Here is a 21,980-nt window from a genome sequence, read left to right as displayed (position 1 = left end):
TGTGAGGTCAGAGAGAGAGAGTGTGAGGTCAGAGAGAGAGAGTGTGAGGTCAGAGAGAGAGAGAGTGAGGTCAGAGAGAGAGAGAGTGAGGTCAGAGAGAGAGAGAGAGAGAGAGAGTGAGGTCAGAGAGAGAGAGAGAGAGTGAGGTCAGAGAGAGAGAGAGAGAGAGAGAGTGAGGTCAGAGAGAGAGAGAGAGAGTGAGGTCAGAGAGAGAGAGAGAGAGTGAGGTCAGAGAGAGAGAGAGAGTGAGGTCAGAGAGAGAGAGAGAGAGAGAGAGAGAGTGAGGTCAGAGAGAGAGAGAGAGTGAGGTCAGAGAGAGAGAGAGTGAGGTCAGAGAGAGAGAGTGAGGTCAGAGAGAGAGAGAGAGAGTGAGGTCAGACAAAGAGAGAGTGACAAAGAGAGAGTGAGGTCAGAGAAAGAGAGAGGTCTCAATATGCCAGTTGATGTCCCCAAGGAGAAGAACAGGGGAGTCTGAGGAGAAAAAGAAAGAGAGCCAGGATTCAAAGTGACAGAGAAAGACAGAAGGGGGGTGAGTAGAGGTAGGTGAGCGATATATGACCGCCACGTGAACAGGGAGAGGAGAGAAGATCTGGACAGTGTGAGTGTCAAAAAGAGGGAAAAGCAAGAGAGGGAGGAATAGGAAGGGTACGGTAATGGCAGAGAGAGGAGAGCAGGAGCCCCACGCCTCCACCCCTGCCATCCGGGCGCGGAGTGTGGGAGAAAGAAAGGCCACCATAAGAGTGGGCAGCTTCCAGAGCAAAGTCAGACTAAGTGAGCCAGGTCTCAGTTATAGCAAAGAGAAGCAGGGAGTGAGAGAGAAAGAAGTCATGCACACAGAGGAACTGGTTGGAAAGGGAGCGAGCATTTCTAAGGGCACGGGAGAGAGGAGGGAGGGTGGCAGGGGATGTGTACGAGGTTAGAGTGGTTAACACCAGAAGGAGTAGAAGTTGCATGTGGGAGGTGAGGACGAGAACATGTAGAAATAAGGCAAGGACCAGGATTGGGAGAGATATATCCCCAGAAGCAAGGAGGCGAAGTATGGAAAGGAAGAGAATGTGTGAGGCTGATTTGTAGGGGTGTGTTTTAGTGCAGGGGGTATAGCTGTGTAGTGACAGAGGGCGCAGGTAAGAAGGGAGTTCATGTGAACTGAGAAGTGGGGAAGAAAGCAGAGATGGAGATATATGAATAGAGTTAGAGACATAATGAGGCTAGTAGAAAGATGCACTTATTTTGAAAATAAGTAGGTCAGAGCAAATATAAATAGTAGCGGCGGCATGAAATTTCCCAGAATCCCTAGCTGCAGTGGAAGCACTGTATGCAAATAGATAATGGGGAAAGGCAGGGTTGCAGCCCTTTGAGACATGTGACTGTGCTCACAAGTGGTATTTTTATTTGCTAAACACTTTTACAAACGTAATAAGCATGTTAAAGTGACACTTAACAGGGAATTGTCTTCCTTTACCACTTGATGTTTGTATGATACCACTGTGTTACTCATCGGCAAGTCGGTCCTTCCACAGACAAAGAGCCCACTGTTTCTTTCCTACCCTTCTCCAACTCCCTTCTTCTGAACAGTCCTCTAACTGGGAGTGGTTAGACCAAGGGTAATCTAGAGAACAGTGTAAGGCAGGGGTGGGCAACTCCTGTCCTCAAAGGCCACAACAGGTCAGGTTTTCAGGATATCCCTGCTAAAGCACAGGTGGCTCAGTTGAAGACTAAGCCACTTGTGCTGAAGCAGGGATATCCTGAAAACCTGACCTGTTGGTGACCCTTGAACTGGAGTTTCCCACCCCTGGTGTAAGGGATGTGCTTTCTATCTTAATTCTAAAAGTAACAATAAATGAATCTTGTTGCCCATCATTGGTGGCCAATTGGTTAGTTTTAAAAAGAGTAACTTAGCCAATTAAATGTTTTTGTTTCCTTATGTCCATAGCACTATCCCTTTAGCCATTTGGTGCAGGGTCAAACTGTAAAATCAACTGAAAATCCAAGAAACCCAGAAATGCAGAAAGCAGAAGTTAAGTTCATGGAGACGGGGCAAAAAAGTTTATTAAAAAAAAAAAATAAGCAATTTATTAGTAACATTTATACCCTTTGACAAGTAAATAAGTTTGTTTACTTTGGTTCTCTAATTACAATCTTATCCAGTACCTATTGTTCTCTCCCTTTGCCTCCCTGGCTAATGATGGGAACATAATTAGTTTCCGAAAAGGAAAACAAAGTGTAGTGTAACAATTTGGCTGCACATACAAGAGTTTAGAAACTATCTTATCATGAAAGACATGAGTTACAATGCGTGAGAACACCCCAAAGCATTTGGCTGCCATTCCATTAAGGGCCATATTTACTCATCTGCTATAAGACACATTCAAGTCAATGGCCTGCGCGGTGTCGTCCAGCACCTGCAAGGGTGGTGTGGCAGAAGACTGCTTAGTAGATATCAGCCTAAATGTTATAAAAAACAACAAAGTAAAATATTTAACATGTGTATAAGGTCAAGTCAATGGAAGGCCTCAGTTGATCTCAGTGTAGTTGGACGCCACGGGCCCTATTAAGTAAGCCCCTTAATCCCTTCTTGCGATGTTCCTGAGGTCAACAGGTAAGTGACGGGTGAAGATTACTTGTTGGCAAAGTGTCTCAGTCTGATTTGCCAACAACAAGGGCACTCTCAGAGCAAGTACATCAGACTTCTTTCCTGCCAGCAAACCCCGAGGGTCAGAACTTGTATCTCATATGAAGTTACACATTTGACTCCCAAGTCCAGTATTACCGAAACTGACATTAATAAGACTGTTTTTAGTTCCTCTCAATGAGTTGTTTGTTGCTCACTGGCCAGAGTCGTTCTTCAGCAGGATATTTATCATACCAATCTCCTGACAAAGTGTTGATTACCCTGAAACTGCTCACACAGTTTTTTTTGTTTTGTTTCTGTAATATGTTATTTTGCACTTTGAAATGTGTGCCGACAATCCTTGGAAGGATCTGTGAAGAAGAAATTATTGAAGTATTTGGACAGGTGTGCAGCCATTAAATGTTAGGGGTTTTTTTTGGGACGGGGATGCATTCAATTTTTGGGTGGTGGGGCCCTGTGTACCATTCTCCCATGTAGAAAATGCACAGTGGCAGGACCCCTGCAGCTAACCGCTTGTTTGCATTAATTCTGCAGAGGGCCAGGTCTTTACCTGGGGAAAAGGAGCAAGGGGCCGCTTAGGACGCAGAGATGAGGGAATTGGGGTACCCAAAATGGTGCAGCTGGAGGAGAGCCATCCCTATGTTGTGACATCAGTGGCATGTTGCCACGGCAACACTTTGCTGGCTGTGAAACGTAAGTATGGCACAGGTTTGGGCAAATTGTGCAGTCATGGAGCTGGTTCCTGCAGGGACATCTCAACTCTGCCGTGCCAGACGTTTGGGAGGATCGTTCCCAATGCAAAACCACTGAACCTAATGATATGGGTATCCGCACGCACTCTTGTCTGCTGATGGTACAGTGTATGGGTCCTTTGCAGTTCCCTGTGCTAAGAGTGAGAGTGAATAGACTCGTTGGCAGGAGATAAAGGATAGGTAGTGTGTCAGTAAATATGTAAAGAATTGAGGGACTTTTGTATACTGACATTTCCGAGACTTGATAGTCTGCCTCGGGCGGAAGCGAATACTTCGGATTGCTTTCCATTTCTGTTTTTCTTACTGCGACAGATATGATGGATTTGCAGTAACACAGATGCTAAAACAGGCATTTTAAACATGCATCTCTTGGCATGATTAGTATTTAAAAAAATATATATATATATATATATATATATATATATATATATATATAGACCATACGATACCGGTTGCAACACGACATCAAGGGACAGCACGCAGGTAAGTAAATCATAAATTTTCTATATTTGATAGAAGACACAAAAACCGACGTTTCGGTCCCCCAGTGGGACCTTTCTCAAGGTGGTGTCTTCTCGCGGTTTTTGTGTCTTCTATCAAATATAGAAAATTTATGATTTACTTACCTGCGTGCTGTCCCTTGATGTCGTGTTGCAACCGGTATCGTATGGTCTGTTATTGCTTTATGGGATACGCACCAAAACTTATTTACTTGCATATGGTGTGTGCCGGCTGTGCATTATATTATATTTTATATATATATATATATATAATATATATAGGCATACCCCGCATTAACGTACGCAATGGGACCGGAGCATGTATGTAAAGCGAAAATGTACTTAAAGTGAAGCACTACCTTTTCCCCACTTATCGATGCATGTACTGTACGGCAATCATCATATACGTGCATAACTGATGTAAATAACACATGTGTAACAGGCTCTATAGTCTCCCCGCTTGCGCACAGCTTCGGTACAGGTAGGGAGCCGGTATTGCTGTTCAGGACGTGATGACAGGCGCATGCGTGAGCTGCCGTTTGCCTATTGGGCGATATGTACTTACTCACGAGTGTTCTTAAAGTGAGTGTCCTTAAACCGGGGTGTGTGTGTGTGTGTGTGTGTGTGATATATATATATATATATATATATATATTCAGTATATAAAGTGCGACGTCATAGTGAGTGATGAATGATTTGCAGATGGTTGGAGCTGAATGGTGTCTCCCACTTGGCTGCTATATTCTGTGGGTTTTTATCCTCTCTGCTCTTGGTGGTCGGGGAAAGACGGGCACTGAACTAACAAGTAGCGGTGGGAGAAAAAGTAACACCTACAGGGGAGGGTGTCATGTTATTATCAGAGGACCACACAGTGTCCTAACGTTCTTATTTTAAACATTTAGTAAGCCGACATCTTTCGGAAAAGGTAACTATTGCAGTAGAAATCTATTATGTTTTTATGTAGGAAATATTGAGGTTGGAGCCCCAAAAATATAATATATAATGTTTTTATGACTGATTTCATTACATTCATTATAAATTAATGCGTTTCACGCCAAGGCACTAAATTAGGAGTCAATTATGCGTCCCGACAGACCTTTCCAGGAAAAGTCCATGAAATAAAGGACAATCCCGAAATATGGGACATCCGGCAACCCCGTGTTATATAAAAGATGCATTGAATCCTAGAAATACAGCTTTAAACAAATATATATAAAATAAAATCGCCACAAGTATTTTGTAAAACCGCTGCTCTTTTAGTTAAAAGCACTGAATCATTGTCGCATTCAAAATTGCTTCCTCAGTCGCTCATAAACCAGTGGAAGTGTGGATTTTACGACCATGTCTGATGCAGCCATGTTAGATGCCTCTCTTCTGGATTTTCAACCTCTGAATTCCACATTGACTATGTTAGGGAACCACCCTTTCCTGGCCGCCTGCTTCTCTTCTTTACCCTTCTGCTATTCTTCAGAAGCTTATCATCTCTGAACCAGCCAAGAATGAAGACCCCTATTTGATACGCTGTGTAGCATTTTCCTGTTCTGCTGATTTTAGACCCATTCAATTGAATAAGGGCATATAATAAGAACTACAGTATAGCCAAAATCCAACTTAGACTTTCACAGAATCAACGTCCGACATTATGGGTACACTGGACATTATAGTGGGGCCCTTCCAGTTGCTTCCCCAACAGCACTCGACGTTCAGCAGCTGTGAGGAACACTGGACCTTCTTTAGAAAATATTACACTTGTAGACAATTATAGAAAGGAAAAAAGACGATTTTATAAGTATGAAGTGTGTGAAAATACGAGGTTAATATGCACACCTTACCTGTTTTGGGAATGCATGTATAAAAGTGGTGCTTCTGGAGAAACAAAACGAGGTTTGTTTCCAATGTAATGGTGGCTCATTATGTCACTAGGAGGAATTCTGCATCACCTATTTTTAACACATTGTAGATGCGACATTTGTGGCTTTTCAGGTTTTTGATCAAAATACAGAATTGTGAAATCCTCTTAAGAAATAGAAAATGGTTAATGATTGGTTGCAGACTTTATGAAGCATTTTATGTCGAATTTAGAAACTAGAAAACCTCTATAACAGATGAGACAGGCTTTTATGTAGCATGAAGGGTTAACAAAAGAATATTTGTTGTTATGTTGTATTTCTGTTGTTGGAGTATAAGGTTACACACAGCAATACTCCTGTAAGTATGTAGGGCGTTGTGCTCCAAAGCGCGGTACTTCTGATCGGACAGTAGCGGGCGGAAACTCTTATTCAAGTCAATAGGAATGTCCTTAAAGTTATATATTTAGGTAATCTTTCTAACAAACTGTAGATAGTACAATAAATTAATCTTATATGAAAAGACAACAACACAGATCTCTTAGATTAGTAAAATATATATATATACATATATTATAAATATATATAATAGGACCCAAGCCCCTATCCTTACTTACTGTACAAGTAGGGAATCTGTAATGCAGCATCAGAGGAATACAAGTGTAAGTTTCACCAAAGCAGAGTACAGTGTCCCATCAGTGTGAGTGTCCATAGAACATTGCATATAGCTGCCGTCCTTATCTGGAACACTCTGTGATGTTCTGCTCTGCCTGGTAATGGCCCGTCAGGGGTGCCTGGTAGGATCCCCTCTCTAGGGAACCGCAATCGCCCGCAATCACAATGATCCTCTGATCTCTTCCGGGTACTCACACACTTAATCATTTACATTTTGCGCCATGGACTTGCATTGCATTTAAAGTTTGGAGAGCTTTATAAAAAGGTTTTTAGCATTTATTTTGAGTAAGAAAGCACAGTCGTTCTTGCAAGTATATATTACATTTGCAAGAAAGTGGAAGCAATTAGCCATGTAGCATAGTTTACAACGGATTATACAAACAAACACACGTATATGTATAAAAACAATAACTTCTCACTGCATATGTAATGTATATTGCTTTTATTAAAAGGTAACTTCCCCTAGAATCCAATAGCGGCTCTAAAATGGATTCAGGCCGAGTTTTAAAGCTGTTTTGTTAAATAAAATTACAATTTAGACTTTGTGGAAAGCAGAGTAAAGCAAAAAAAAAAAAAAAAAAGTCAAGGTATATTGTACAAATAGAAGAAGCCCCAGTTTCACTTAGACAGTCAAAAATGTTGCTTGGAACTGTAACTGCATTCTTTGTGCACTCTGGTATGATGCCCTTACTAGCCTGTGGTTAAAGTGCACATTGTGAAATATTTATTATTGTGCTAGTCACAGTTAGACCCACATTTGCAAAGCTATTAAAGACATCTCGAAGCAACCATTAGAAATGGTACTGGAGGTAGACAGACAGCAGGGTTCTTTCAGTGTATTGCACTCCCAAGCATATATTACTGATTTTGATTGTGGCTTTAAAGGAAACTTTCAATAAGGGCAGCATTCGTAGCATTCTGTGTGTGTTGTGTGTTGTGTGTGTGTGTGTAATATATATACACACACACACACACACACACACACACACACACTGTGTGTACAACTGTATGCTCATCTGCAGGTCTTAGACAGGTCTGCAACCCCGCCTTTCACCATTATCACCCAGCACTTCAACTGCAGCAAGAGATTCTGGGAAATGACATGCAAATGAGCACACAGTGCCACTTTTTGCTTCAAAAACCATTTTTAACATGGTTCCCTGTAGGCTTAAGCTTGCTGCATGGTCACAGCTTTGAGCACAGCCAGGGTTAAGGTGCATACCCAGAAAACCCACCCACAGACAGCTTTTTTTTTTTTTCCTCCCGAGAGGGTACACCCTCTTGCTCATCGGATCCCAGTCCACTTCAGTGGATAGGGAGCTTGCCCTTGGACTGTCCAACCGAAATCAGACCCGCCCTCAGTGCACAGTTTCCCTGAAGGTTTCAGCCCGAAAGCCTAGGTCTCCAGGGACATTGATGCCTTCCTCCGTTAGGATTCAGGACATCCGTCTCTTCCTCCCTCTGGCCCGAGGCCCGCAAGGGAGTTCGCATCATCTTCCCTCTTTCGAGGGTTGTGCGGGTGCACCCCAGCCCCGAAGGGCTGGTTGTTCGAATGCCATCCCCCCTTAGCCCGAAGGCTCAGGGGTTCTGTGGTCCGGGGCCTGGACACCACCTCTCAACGAGCTAGAGGGCCAAATGCTTGCCACAGACCTTTCCTACTGAAGCCCCAGATAGGATGGTACTGCATTTGGTCATAGCTGTGCAGGTCGAGAGGAGCACTCATATCGCCTTGATCTTAGCCAAAAGGCCGAGAAGCGATCACCCACAGACAGCTGTTTTGACCTTAATGGGTCTCATCAGTGTGGGGTTGGTTAACTGGGTATGCAAAGAAGCTAAAGGATGGGGTTTACCATACTGAGTTAAGTTATGGTGAGTAAAAAAAGTGACAAAAACCCTCCACAGCAAAGCAAATATGCAAATGTAAATACAACTGTATGCTCATCTGCATGTCTTAGGCAGGTCTGCAACCCCGCCTTTCACCATTATCACACAGCACTATATATATATATATATATATATATATATATATATATATATATATATATATATATATATAATCATCTCTTTGTTGTTGGTCACATTTACAAACAAACATTTCTTGCAGAGAGACAGGGTCGATACTGGGAACATGCCGTTAGTTCACTCTGGTCCGGGAGGCGACTGTGCCCTTTAATGTAGTGACTTTTGTCTGCTTGACAATGACATAGCATCCCACAACTCCCCTCACAGCTGGAGCTGCCTCACCTTTTGCATTAGTCCTTGTAAAGTAACTGTTTCTCTTACATTTCCAGCGGGCGTGGAAGACGTATCCGTGTGAGAGAAGGATGTCGGGACAGATTTATCCACATGTTCAGCTTGCCACCCAAACACAACTTGTAAATCTTTTCCATATTTGGGAGAGAAGTAACAGGTCTGAAACATAACGTATTATTACTCGTTGAGTACGTCACATACATATCCTGCCAAATATCACCCCGCAGCATGTTATTAATATGCAATATTTATAAGTACACAACTATGTGCCCGCCATATGCTGTATATTATAAACAACTTTCTTATTTATTTTTTATGAAAAAACAAATATATAAAAAAAAACTAGACTCTACCTGCTTCTGACTGTTTTTTATCGCTGTGGCCTGGTGTAAATTGTGTTGTATGTTACATGGGCGGGTGTTTTAAAGCAGCAGTTCAAGCTGTCGTTTAAAATGTTTTTTATTTTTTAAATGTAATTCAATATGTGCATTAATACAATCTACATACTGACGAGTGATTTGCCAAGTTAACGATCGATACGTTCTCCTGTGAACGATCGGCGTAGATTCAGCTCGGGGTTCACTAAATGCATCTTGGGTCCTCTGCTGCTGCTGCACTGACAGTTGCTGTTTTCAGAAGAGGAAGGGGATGTGACTTTGTAAATGGTTGCTATAGAAACAAAAATGCTTGTTACATTAGAATGCAGTAAAAAATGTCTTTAAAATTGTTTATTTTTTATCTTTTTAAATGCTACTTTCTCGTAGTACAGAACTGATTTATTTAAAAAAAAAAAAATTAAAAAAAACCGTGTAGGATATTGCTGGAACTGCAGCTTTAACACACAGTAAACACTTTGCAGCACAGTTTGCTCTGTTTTTATCAAAGCATATTCAGAGCCGGTACATATTATGTTTTGGGGGCATAGCACCTTCTTCAGAATTGTCCACCCATACATAACCTTACAGACCACAGGCTGAACCTCAAAATCACTCGCCCAGAAAGCCCGTCGCCCTCCAACACTTCTGGCACAGTCCCATGCAGTCAGGACGACACATAGTTGTTGACTGTAGCGGGTGAAAGGGGGTGGCCCGGTATTAAAGGGGTTGCACCCCATATGGCCATCCCCTGACCTGACCAGAGAGACAAGGGGTTAACTGGACTGCGGTCCAGGGATGAGGTTTGCACCTTGTTGTACCTTGAAAATGTATGTTCCCCTGTTCCCATGTTTCATTATAAGCATGTATTTTAATGTTTAAAGTGCATTTCTGTATCTCCAGTTCTGGAGGTCGCAGAGAGTTCATATTTGGCCAATATGTGGAGTCACTGTAGGCATTAAAACCTGGCAAAGGTCGACCCACTGAGCCCACCAGAATGGAACTTATTAATATGTGTAGATATTAAAGTGTATATGTATTTTATTTTGGATCTGTTCTGAAAATGCAGACGCCATTTGCTAGGCTAATAAGTTATGAAGGGCAGACGGCTGAGTAGCCTAAGCACGGTGATCAAACAGTAACTGCCTTGATTGTTACCCAATGTCTAGGGATTAAGTATTAGTCTATCAACAAACTCTGCCAGTCTAATTGTTACCTGAGGGGATGGGTTAGTCTGTTAGTCTGTGTCTCCACATTAGAGAGTGGATACAGATAATTGTTCACCAATAGGCTGTGTTCAATGTTAATAATAGGGTTGCACAGGTATATAAACTGTGTCAACCCTACAGTTTTTGAGTTGTGCTTCTGATACCATCTTGAATATCACTGGATTGCTGGAGTTGTGCTTCTGATTCCACCTGGAATGTCACTGGATTGATGGAGAATTGCTAGCTGATACTTCTCCATCCCCCAACCCTAAGTAAGTGTTATCTTCTTGACTGTTAATTGTACTATATTGCTGTGTTCACCTTATTTAAGGAATAAATTATATTTTATTATATCTAAGCCTCGTTCAGTTCAACCCAGATATTTGGTGTTCATTATATCTTGTCATAAGCTACCGTGACATTGACGTCATCGCATTTCTGGTCACTAAGCATAAAGCGGCATTAAGATGAAGTATGTTACCAGAAGCCTGTTACATTGAATCATAGACAGCCAAGTACTTAAAGAGCCTTCCCATTCAATAACAGTCATATAAAATTATACATATAAATAAAAATAAAGCAGAGTGGGATAATGAAACCATGTGTTGGTATATGGCACTATATATTCGTGTGTGTGTGTGTGTGTGTGTGTGTTATATAACTGTATGCTCATGTGCATGTCTTAGGCAGGTCTGCAACCCCGCCTTTCACCATTATCACCCAGCACTTCCACTGCAGCAAGGGATTCTGGGAAATGACATGCAAATGAGCACACAGTGCCACTTTTTGCTTCAAAACCATTTTAAACATGGTTCCCTATAGGCTTAAGCTTGCTGCATGGTCACAGCTTTAAGCACAGCCAGGGTTAAGATGCATAGCCAGTAAACCCACCCACAGACAGCTGTTTCGACCTTAATGGGTCTCATCAGTGTGGGGTTGGAGGGTTTTTGTCACTTTTTGTACTCACCATAACTTAACTAAGTATGGTAAACCCTATCCTCATTGCTTCAGCTTTGCATAGCCAGTGACCAACCCCACACTGATGAGACCCCCTAAGGTCGAAACAGCTGTCTATGGATCGCTTCTCGGCCTTTTGGCTAAGATCAAGGCGAGATGAGTGCTCCTCTCGACCTGCACAGTTATGACCAAATGCAGTACTATCCTACATGGGGCTCCAGTAGGAAAGGTCTGTGGCAAGCATTTGGCCCTCTAGCTCGTTGAGAGGTGGTGTCCAGGCCCTGGACCACAGAACCCCTGAGCCTTCGGGCTAAGGGGGGATGGCATTCGAACAACCAGCCCTTCGGGGCTGGGGTGCACCCGCACAACCCTCGAAAGAGGGGATATGATGTGAACTCCCTTGCGGGCCTCGGGCCAGAGGGAGGAAGAGAAGGATGTCCTGAATCCTAACGGAGGAAGGCATCAATGTCCCTGGAGACCTAGGCTTTTGGGCTGAAACCTCCAGGGAAACTGGGCACTGAGGGCGGGTCTGACTTCGGTTGGACAGTCCAAGGGCAAGCTCCCTATCCACTGAAGTGGACTGGGATCCGATGAGCGAGAGGGTGTACCCTCTCGTGAAAAAAAAAAAAAAAAGCTGTCTATGGGTGGGTTTACTGGCTATGCATCTTAACCCTGCTGTGCTTAAAGCTGTGACCATGCAGCAAGCTTAAGCCTATAGGGAACCATGTTTAAAATGGTTTTGAAGCAAAAAGTGGCACTGTGTGCTCATTTGCATGTCATTTCCCAGAATCCCTTGCTGCAATGGAAGCACTGTATGCTGGGGATAATGGTGAAAAGCAGGGTTGCAGACCTGCTTAAGGCCTCGGACATGGTCAAAAAGACCGTGCTGAGGGGAAGCATTATCCCTATCAGTGCGGCTTTAGACGGCGCTTCCGCAGGCGTGCGGAGGCGTGTGGAAATGCAGGAGACAGACCAATTTTAGATTTCTCGCTGAGGGAAGCGCAGGGCCGGTCACGTGATTGCCAGAAGCCAATGGAAGTCCGTGATGTCGGCGCCGTGACGCGCTAGCCCCGCCTCCCGCTCCACCTCCAGGCCCGCCTCCCACCCGGCACACAAGCGCGCTCGCTGACGCTCATGCAGGGACACGAAAAATCTCCTGCTTGAGCAGGAGAGCATGTTCGTCTGCGGTGCCCAGCGCTCCTCCCTGCACCATGTCCCAGGCCTAAGAAATGTGAATGTGCTCACAAGTGATCTTTTTATTTGCTATATGCTATACAGTGGAGGTTTCTTGTTGCCTTTTTCACCCTCCATAACTTAGTGCGTGCGTGCGTGCGTGCGTACACACACTATTTTTTCAAACTGTAGGGACCCTCCTGGCAAGTCCCCCCGTCTCTGTGCACAGCTATAAACAAGCTGTATATAAAATAACGTGTCATGGGGCAATCATAGTATTGCATTAATGCAATTCTATAAGCCCCAATAAGTTGCAAGGAACTGTGGCTACTAGCATAAAAGGCATAGCTGTGTTAATTAAGATCCAATCAAAAAATGCATCCAAATGTAATTATACGATCAGTAGTTAATTACCTGTAATCAAAAGGAGATAAAACTTCGGAAGGATCCAGCTTTAGGATCGTAGGAAAAGAGCACCCAGAATGACTACTCCTATACTTTTGAGTGGGTACTGGTGTGCCATACACAGAGGTTTGACATAAGGGTTTTTGTGGTTTGCAATATTTTCAGAGATCAAAGGAGGAAGAGATTGGTTGCTTCTGAGTGTCATGGCTGTTCCTTATTTATTTTTATTTACAACTCCTAACTCTTGACTATTTAAAAAAAATAATAATAAATAAACTATTAAAGGCCTGTTTTTAATGGGCCTTCCCGTGTCGTCTTCTATTGCATAAAACCTTTGGATGGTGCGTTCCAAAGGTTTTGCGGGTTTATTTTTCATAGATTTGCTCTCCTGCATCCAGTCTCACTACTGCTACCTTCCTTCTCTCTAGAGGACTACTGTTTTTGTGACTGCAATGTTGCCAGTGGTTCCGTGAATCAACCTTTTTTTATTAGTAATTTCAGTTTTTTTTGCTTTTTTTTTTGTTGAGCATTGCTCTTCTTTTTCCTGCGTGTCAGGAGATCTGCTATCTAACTTCCTTCTCTAGTGCAGACCGTCTCAAATAATTACAAGACAGAAATTCAACATCCTCCGTTATTTTATTTGAAAGTGAAAAAGATCTAGTAAGCTTAGGCGAGAAGATGTGAGTCTAGCAGTGGAGTAACTTCTTTTGAAGTGGGTGAATCCCAGTGTCTGCCCCTTGTGACCTTGGACAAGTCGATCGACGGGTCGAGCACCAACAATCAGATTGGAAGCTCGACAGAGCGGGAACGTTGTCCAATAAAACCGTACAGTGCTGCATTACCAGGTCAGACTGACACCTCCACAATTCTACAGCGTAAAAGTACACCGCAGTCTGCATAAAATGGTTTATTTGCACATCTCTCCAGCTACACAAATCTAAGACGGTACACAACATGTATTCAGGTCTATAATTGATACTGGGGCTACAATTCAGAATAAATGTACTGTATTAATAATGTCATAGAAACCAAGCCAAACTTTTATATAAAGTGTTATTGTTATGACGGCAAAAGAAGATAAAGCTGTACAGTAGCTTCCTGCTGCGATCTTTCGCCTTGCTCCCCTAACTAGCTCTATACGTGCAGGTTCCCAAACCCTCTGCACATCTGCACAACATTGCAAGTTTACATCAAATCTCTCCTGCGCTAGCTACGACACACATCCCCTTTCACGCTACAGATGATGGATGGAGATTAAACTGATAGAACTGGAATTCCAGGAAGTCCCCCCAGGGGAACAAGGAGATGGTGCAACGGATTTTCTGGAAGGTCACTGTAACTGCAGCAATAGAAATTGAATTGTTTTGATAGTCCAAAGATGAAAAGCAAATATTGCAAGAAGTAGGTCAGTGAGTTTTTCGGCAGATGAACGCCGTATTCGATTGAATGATTGAATTGGAAGGATCTGCCCCGGGGGTGAGGGAGGAGGGATAGAGTGCAGCAATGAGCGTGGATTAACCCCCCCCCCCCCTCTCTCGTTAATACAGCAGCTGTTCTGCAAGACGTGAGCATTCCATGGGAATTAGGACACAAATGAGTGCGGGTCACACTTAGGCTGCGCTTATAGTGACGGTGACGTCACGCTGCGGTCGTTGGAGAAATCAAATTGACTTGACTTCCAGCGGTCGCGACCAAGCCGTCTCGCCGCGCCTACGAAAAGCGCAAGCGATGGCGGCAATACATTTGTTTTGCCGCGACGTCGCGTCACCGTCACAATATGCGCAGCCTTCGTGTTTGTAAACTAATGCCGATACGTCAACCTCCAAGCACCTGGATCACAATAACCAAACATCCTGTTTGTATGCCTGATCAATAAATCAAATAGTCGGCAAATAGTCATGTTGACAAAGGTCCTAAACGTTGCTTATAATATTAAACTCCAGTTTATATCAAGACCTTTGGAGTGCTGTTTGCTTTATTGATTTGAATACTGCTTTTGTGGCAGTCTTTGGCAACCGGGGCAGATTACAGCAGAACTAATGGGAGTGCTCCTTTGTATTCATAATCTCTGTATGCAAGAACTCACCTTTTGGAGGTTTGATACACATCCAACAGAGGGATTTATGCTCTAAAGTGCATTAGAGCCAATGAAGCACTAATACACAGAAACTCCTGTTCAAGTCAATGAAAGTTTCTGTGTGTTCTTGCCCATTCAGCACTAATGCACTTTATCGCATAACCCCCCAAAGATCATTCACCCTTATATTGGACTTCTGACTAGATTGCCAAGGCAAGACATTGGCATGACTGATAAAGGCGTTCATCAGAACCCACATTTCAGAATAGCGATTACTGTCCTGTCATTTGTTAGCGTTTTATTTTAAGAACCTCAAGTAACCGAGAGAAACAATAGGATTTTCAGTTGTCTTGTACTCTTGTCGTAATGGTAAAGCCAGGAAGTCTTTAAGCTTATCCAATATTTGAACACATTAAATACCAGGCCTGTTTTTGACATGTATCCAGTTACTGATCGGGTGAGAAGAGAAGGTTGGAAGAGGACGTTTCTATATCTGCATTCTTTGACTCTGGCCAAAATCAACAGTGCTGTGAAAAAGCCATAGGCCTCACAGGAACAATGACACTTCTAGAGGGGACTGAAAAAACAAGTCAAGACATGTTTAGACTGCCGTCAGCTTGTAGCGGAGAAAGGCACATACCCTGCCCCGGGCAGGTTGGTTTCACTCGGAAGCAAGCGCCAATTTGCCACTATGGAGAATGTTTGATAACTGCAATGACAATAGCTCTGCTGTCTTCTCATGAGACACACACACACACACACACAGAGGAAATTGATATTGGTTTATAAATGAATGGTTTTCCATATATTTAGCATTGTGGATTCCTTTTAAACTCAGGGAAACCAACAGACGTTATCTACAGACATACCCCGGATTAACGTACGCAATGGGTCCAGAGCATGTATGTAAAGCGAAAATGTACTTAAAGTGAAGCACTACCTTTTTCCCACTTATCGATGCATGTACTGTACTGCAATCGTCATATACGTGCATAACTGATGTAAATAACACATTTGTAACAGGCTCTATAGTCTCCCTGCTTGCGCACAGCTTCGGTACAGGTAGGGAGCTGGTATTGCTGTTCAGGACGTGCTGACAGGCGCATGCGTGAGCTGCCGTTCGCCTATTGGGCGATATGTCCTTACTCGCGAGTGTACTTAAAGTGAGTGTCATTAAACCGGGGTATGCGTGCATTTAGGTCAAGTAAGTAGCCTGGATTTAATGAACTTCTGAGGATCTACCCCCTGGAGGGCTATATTAAGCAGTGCTGCTCCACAAGACACCTTCTGGCGCTGGCTCATTAACGTGAATGAGCTGTAACCTCTCTTCTGTCCACGATGGAGTTACGCTGCTTAGTAAATACAGCCTTACCAGAAACAAGAGAGCGCAAGAATGCCAAAAATGGAAATTTTCAGGCTTAATGAATCCGAGAAATAATAATGAAGAAAATACATCAACGGGGAGACCACAACAGAAGTTCTGTGTGTGAGCAAACTGAAAGCGTTAACTTATTTATCTTCCAATTCTATTGTTACAGGGCAAAGTTGGTCAAAGTTGGCGAGAGTCAGACTGCCACTCGAGTCAATGAAAATAAAAACAAAAAGTCACTGTATCCTATACATCTTCAGATCCACTTCATAGGATTCTATTTGATTAAAATGTTGCATAGAGTTTACAGGAAAAATAAAAGAGATATATATACTCACAAAAACTTGCAAAGTTGGTGAGAACGCTTTTACTAATCTGACGGAATTCTTTTGCAAAACTCCCTAGGTTTTGCCAACAAAAGAGTTTGAAATCTCAGAAAGAACTGAATTAATTTCAACAAAACATTGCTCCCATGGATATAAAAAAAAGAAAACACAGGTGTAGTGTGAAATATTAAAATATGCATCATTAATGTGTCCATTTTGACATCATAAAAAATGTGGATACACAAGTTTGTGCTTTGTGACTTCATTTCAATGTATTGTATTACAATGTAGATGTTTTTGTCACCTAGCGTTGTATGAATATATACGATACAAAGAAAATGGTGCTTAATGTATATTATTCCGCGTGACTGCACCTATATACGGGACATACAGTATAAACGAGTTCAACATGGCACCGGGAGGGCGGCTTGTCAACAGCTTACCTGCAGGTTTGACACACAAGGGAGGGATCACATTGTTAGGGAGCAGAACAGGATAGCAGGCTGGGCAATACGCACAGCTATGAAAGAAGGTCTGTTGACGTTTTGTGGGGGAAATACCTTCCCCACCCTCCACGCATGTGACTGTGGAAAGGAGATTAGATGTTGTCACTTGAGAACAGAAGTTCTTAGGAGACATAACTCTGTCCTTTCCACAGAACAGTGAGTAAGCTGGTACATACAGCACCGACTTGACAAAGCACACAAACGCTCACTGAAATAATGAGATGTTTACGCTCGCAATGATGTGATTTAAAAAAAATGTCAAAAGTTTACTGTATCATATTTGAAAGTTCATCTCGACAATGTTTATGAGCATTGTTGCCCAATGTTTAGAGTGGAATGTACTGTCCCCATAGCTGCCTTATATCTCCCTTGTCCGGTGCCCTGTCTTTCTAGCTGACGGTGACATGCATTAATCTGACAACCCTATCACTGGGGTGGAGCAAACAAGACAGTGGTAGTCATCTGCTATTCAGAGCCCCCTGTAAATGAAAAGTGTCAATCACCTTGTTGTAACCTTTAACTTAATATCACTATCCTGGAGGCATACAGGCTCCTAAAGTGAAGAACAAAGAACCAAAAAGATCCATTTTAAAGCTCCACTTATATGGTTTTAAAAAAAAAGTCACTTGGAAATTGCCTTTTTCCTTTTAATGCTGAGCAAATACTTTGCTTTCATATCCCCCAGCAGTTTTTAATTGTAGAGAAACTTGGAGGCTCCACTTGGCAACCCTGGAGGTTTTAAAACGTATTTTCATAACGGAGTCTCAGGCTGGTATTTTTTTTCTCACCATACTGGAAGCTTATGTTTTTAAATTCTAAGTGAAAACCATAGTCATAGCTGCAGGATCATATCTGACCTGTTCTCTAGATAACTGACTACAGTACAAGCCAATGGAGAAGACCATAGCTGTTCCTAAGAAAAACTACTAGAAGTGGCTGGCGTCTATTTCTTTGTATTCCCGTGAACTGGCTACTTTTAGGAGCATTACCTTTAGATAAAGTAAGGTTTTAAAAAGACAGCAAGACTGTCATACGGATAAATTCTATATACTTCGAAGATTCTGTTCAGGACGTATGGAGCAGGAAATCCCAATTGGCTTCAATGGAGATTTTCATCCGAAAATGGCCCAAACTAATGCTTTGAAGAGTTTACCCCATTATAAAAAGAATTTTCCCCCTGAGTCCGCCACTGTCTTGGGTGTCCCCTCTTATCAGCGGCCCTGGATCAGGATATATGGAACCCTTGGAGGTAGCATGAAAACTCACAAAAGACAGGAGGCTGGAATAAATAAAAACTAATAGGGTTTATTGTATACGAAAAGAAATAAGACAGGGGAAACAAAATGGAGTCTGCCAAGTGTGCAGAGTTACATAGAAAAGGCTATGGTAGCTAAGGGAATATACAAAAGGTAGGGAAATAACAGGACAAAATGCAGTTGCCTGTAAGTATACTATGATTTGAGCGGCGCGTAGGCGTGGTGGAAGCGTGGCCGTGACATCACGAGGCCGGGTCACCCCTCAGCTGGACCGCCCACGTGATACGGCTGTCGCTCGGCCACAGTGCCAAAAGACAAAAATCTTGTCTTTTGGAAATGCTGCCGCGCTGTCGCGCTTCATCACGCGCACGCAGTATGGACGGCCTCACAGAGGAGCCATCTCTTGTTTGCGCCACGCACGCCCTCGCTTTTGATCACTATGGACAAGGCCTTAAGATCCTCCAGTGCCTGTTCATAATCTTTCAATCCTAGCCAGCCGTGAGCCCATTTGTAAAGTGCTTTGGTGCTTGAAGGTTCGATTTCAAGAGCCTCATGACAGCTTTCAATCACTGCTCTCCAGTCAGACAGCTTCAGTTTGCAGGCAGCATTGTTCAAGTTACAGCTCACCGCTGCAGGATGTAACTTCGATATGTTGTCATATTCCGTGAGCGCTTTGCAGCTTTCTACATATCTCAGAGCCTTATTGTATTTCTTTGTTGCCATCTCCCAGTTCTGAGATTTGAAGAAACGATTTCCTATGTTCTTAACGTCTCCAGCTATAGCAAGGATTTTACCAACTTAATTTATTTCTACATCAGAGTCCACTGGGAAGTCAGCGTAAGTGTGACCAGAACCATCCAAGTGGAACGTTACACACTCATCCCCGTCCTTCAATTCCCCACACTCTGCTATCACACACGGCTTTATAGGCTTCTCTTCCTTCACTCTCAATGTTTTCATCTTCGTTGTACCCGGCTGAAACTGTGCAGATAAAAAGGTCTTGGATCACTATCTGAAAAGTCACTATTTTCATTCTCTTCCTCAATTTCATCTTCAGATAAATTAAAACGTCCTGAAGAACCAAGCATCCCGAGGTATTTCCCTTTCCATATCGCTCTCTTTGGACTCCTGTCCTTCCATCTGACTCATGCACAATTTCTCCTTTCGTTGCAAAAATTCAGCTGCAAGGGATATTATATTATCTCCGGGTTCTACATCAGTTTGGCAATCAAAAGAGCAAGGAGGGGGCAGGGATTTGGCTTTCATTTGATCAAAAACGCCTTTAAAACCTTGTGGATCTCTGACACTCCAGAGCCGAGATACAGCGCTTAATTCATCATTTGTTTCTCGGGTGCTTTCACGAAACACTGATCTCTGCAAAACGTGGATGACAACTTCACGGAACGTGCCTCCCATTCAAGAGGCAATCCAAGCACCTTGTTTTTTTTAATTTGCAGCATTTAATGACCTTTATTGAAAACTAATTACCCAAGCTGTCAATTGATTCTCCCGTGATCGATCCAGCAAAATCCATTTTCCCAGGGTTCACTAAATGGCTGACTTTCAGTTTCAAATCAATCCTTCAGTTGGTCTCACATGAATATAATAAGTAATTATTTTGATCTTAATAAAAAAGACAAATATCAAGACAAATCAATTACCATATCTCTGCTAAAAGTGACACTTGTATAACTAAGAGTTCTAGTGGATAGCGGTTATAATAGGGACAGGTCCTGGATGCATATACCTGATCCCTCTTTCCAATCTCATTTTTAATACTTAATAAAAGGGTTTTAGTTTTAAGTAACTACTACACATGCTCACACAGTGAGTGCATTCTGTAGGGTACTTCTTTTCTCTCCATTGCTAATACCTTTAGCCCTATATTGAACCTCTGTGTTACTACTATTTTTCTATCTTTAATTGCTATAGGCTGATGCAGACATATCCCCATTCTCTCTACCCTATCCCATTCTGCATACACTACCAGCTTCACAATGCAAGGTCAGTAACCATTATCACACTGATGAGACCAAAAAGGTTGAAACAGCTTGTAGGCCTTTTGGCTATGATCAAGTGTAGTATCTGTCCTACCTATGGCAGAGACTAACCCCATTATAACTGATGGCTATAACCCCCTTATAACTATTGGCACACACTTGATCCTCTGACTATGACTGAGAAAGCACTAAGGTGTCCAAGATCAAGGTTTATTCACTCCACTGAGCACTTTCCCAATGGGCCTTTTGGCAAGGGATAGGAGTAGGCCATCCCCAGGGGTCTTCTGGTCAGAGGGCGTTTGTAACGCACACTGCACAAAGCACAATTCATAGCGTACTTGGCACTGTTAATATCGCCACGGGGCGTTACTGCGAGAGGGAGCGTCGGAATCCCTGGTTTAGCCTTGGAGGAAGACCTCTCACACAGTAGGAAAGTTGGGGAGACTTGTGGCCGAAAATGGACCCATGAGAGTGAATAGCACGGAGTGGCCCCGAGCAACGAGTACTTAAAGATGGATTTTTCAATGGCCATCTTGTAAAAGAAGTCCTAAAATTGCACCTGCACAAAGACACACATCGTGACACTGTTGCACTGACCTTGTGGAGTGGTCTAGAACGTTTGGTCACTGCAGTTTCACCGCGACCAAATGACCACCGGCATTTAGCCGCTGTTCTCCTCACCGCTGGGACACTCAACTGCCGGACACTTTGCCGTGAAGGTAAGTCACTAACCTTATCCTAAAACACCCTAATCTTAACCCCGAATACTATCACTACCCCCTACTCTAAAACCATTACCCTACGCCTTTACCCAAACCACTAAACTCCCTAGAGTTAATCCCCCTACCCATACCACTAAAACTCCCAAAGTTAACCCCCTCGCTCTAAAACTAACCCACTACCCTACCCCGTGGAGAGGTACACATCAATCTTGCACTGAAGAATTTACCAGGGTAGTCAGTCAGGGAAAACAAAATGTTAACCCCCTCACTAGAGGAACATATTGCAGGCCACTCAGGCTTCAAAGTGATTCATGATACCCTCTGTTCTGCATTGCTGCTCCCTCCTAGCTCAGTTCTGCATTGCTGCTCCCTCCTAGCTCAGCCCGACTGCACAAATTCCCCAACACACTGATACAGGCACACTATGTACGCCGATACAAACACAGGGACAAATGATATACTAATACAATGATATACACAGATTTCCGTGTATACGCCTGTGTATTTTTTTTGTTTGTTATATGGGTGCCACGTCCCTGATTACTGTCTAATCTTTAACAAACAGTGCGTTTCCAAGGTCGTACAGTGACAAGCACATTCTTTTGAGGATAGCCTGTTATATATCAGGTACACACAATGTTCAAAATGGGGTGAGCACCTCTAATTTTTCTTAAGAATCTTTCATTTGTACTTAAAGCTGAGCTAACAATTTCTATTCTTACAGTGTATCTATAGAAATAGGGTGGTCTACATATCAACAGAAATATGTGACTTTTGTTAGATCAACGTAATAAGATGAAATACAAAAAAGGTGTGCTTACCCAGCAAATTTAAGTGCACATCTTTCAAGTATTAGTACGGGTTATCGCCCTCATTCCAGTGTTAACTCCCACTGACTTTATTGGTCGTTAATGCTGAAACGGGAAAAGTGCCCATTAGGCCTCGGAC

At 42.9% G+C, this 21,980-nt stretch overlaps 1 protein-coding gene across 3 annotated transcripts in view; it reads left to right on the top strand.

The window, feature by feature from the left end:
* Positions 1–9,004, top strand: part of NEK8 (NIMA related kinase 8) — a 71,766-nt gene extending 62,762 nt beyond the window's left edge. For 2 of the 3 annotated variants that reach the window (XM_075589248.1, XM_075589249.1), the window contains exons 14-15: positions 3,167–3,325; positions 8,698–9,004. In XM_075589248.1, coding sequence (XP_075445363.1) covers positions 3,167–3,325; positions 8,698–8,723 — 185 coding nt within the window. In that variant the 3' untranslated portion in view covers positions 8,724–9,004. Of the gene's footprint in view, positions 1–1,933; positions 3,017–3,166; positions 3,326–8,697 lie in introns of those variants that run through there. The other variant, XR_012799789.1, reaches the window with a different exon arrangement.
* The last annotated feature ends 12,976 nt before the right edge of the window (positions 9,005–21,980 follow it).

This window comes from Ascaphus truei, chromosome 3, assembly GCF_040206685.1.
Source record: "Ascaphus truei isolate aAscTru1 chromosome 3, aAscTru1.hap1, whole genome shotgun sequence".
Taxonomy (NCBI): Eukaryota; Metazoa; Chordata; class Amphibia; order Anura; family Ascaphidae; genus Ascaphus; species Ascaphus truei.
This window is presented reverse-complemented; position numbering and strand designations above follow the sequence as displayed.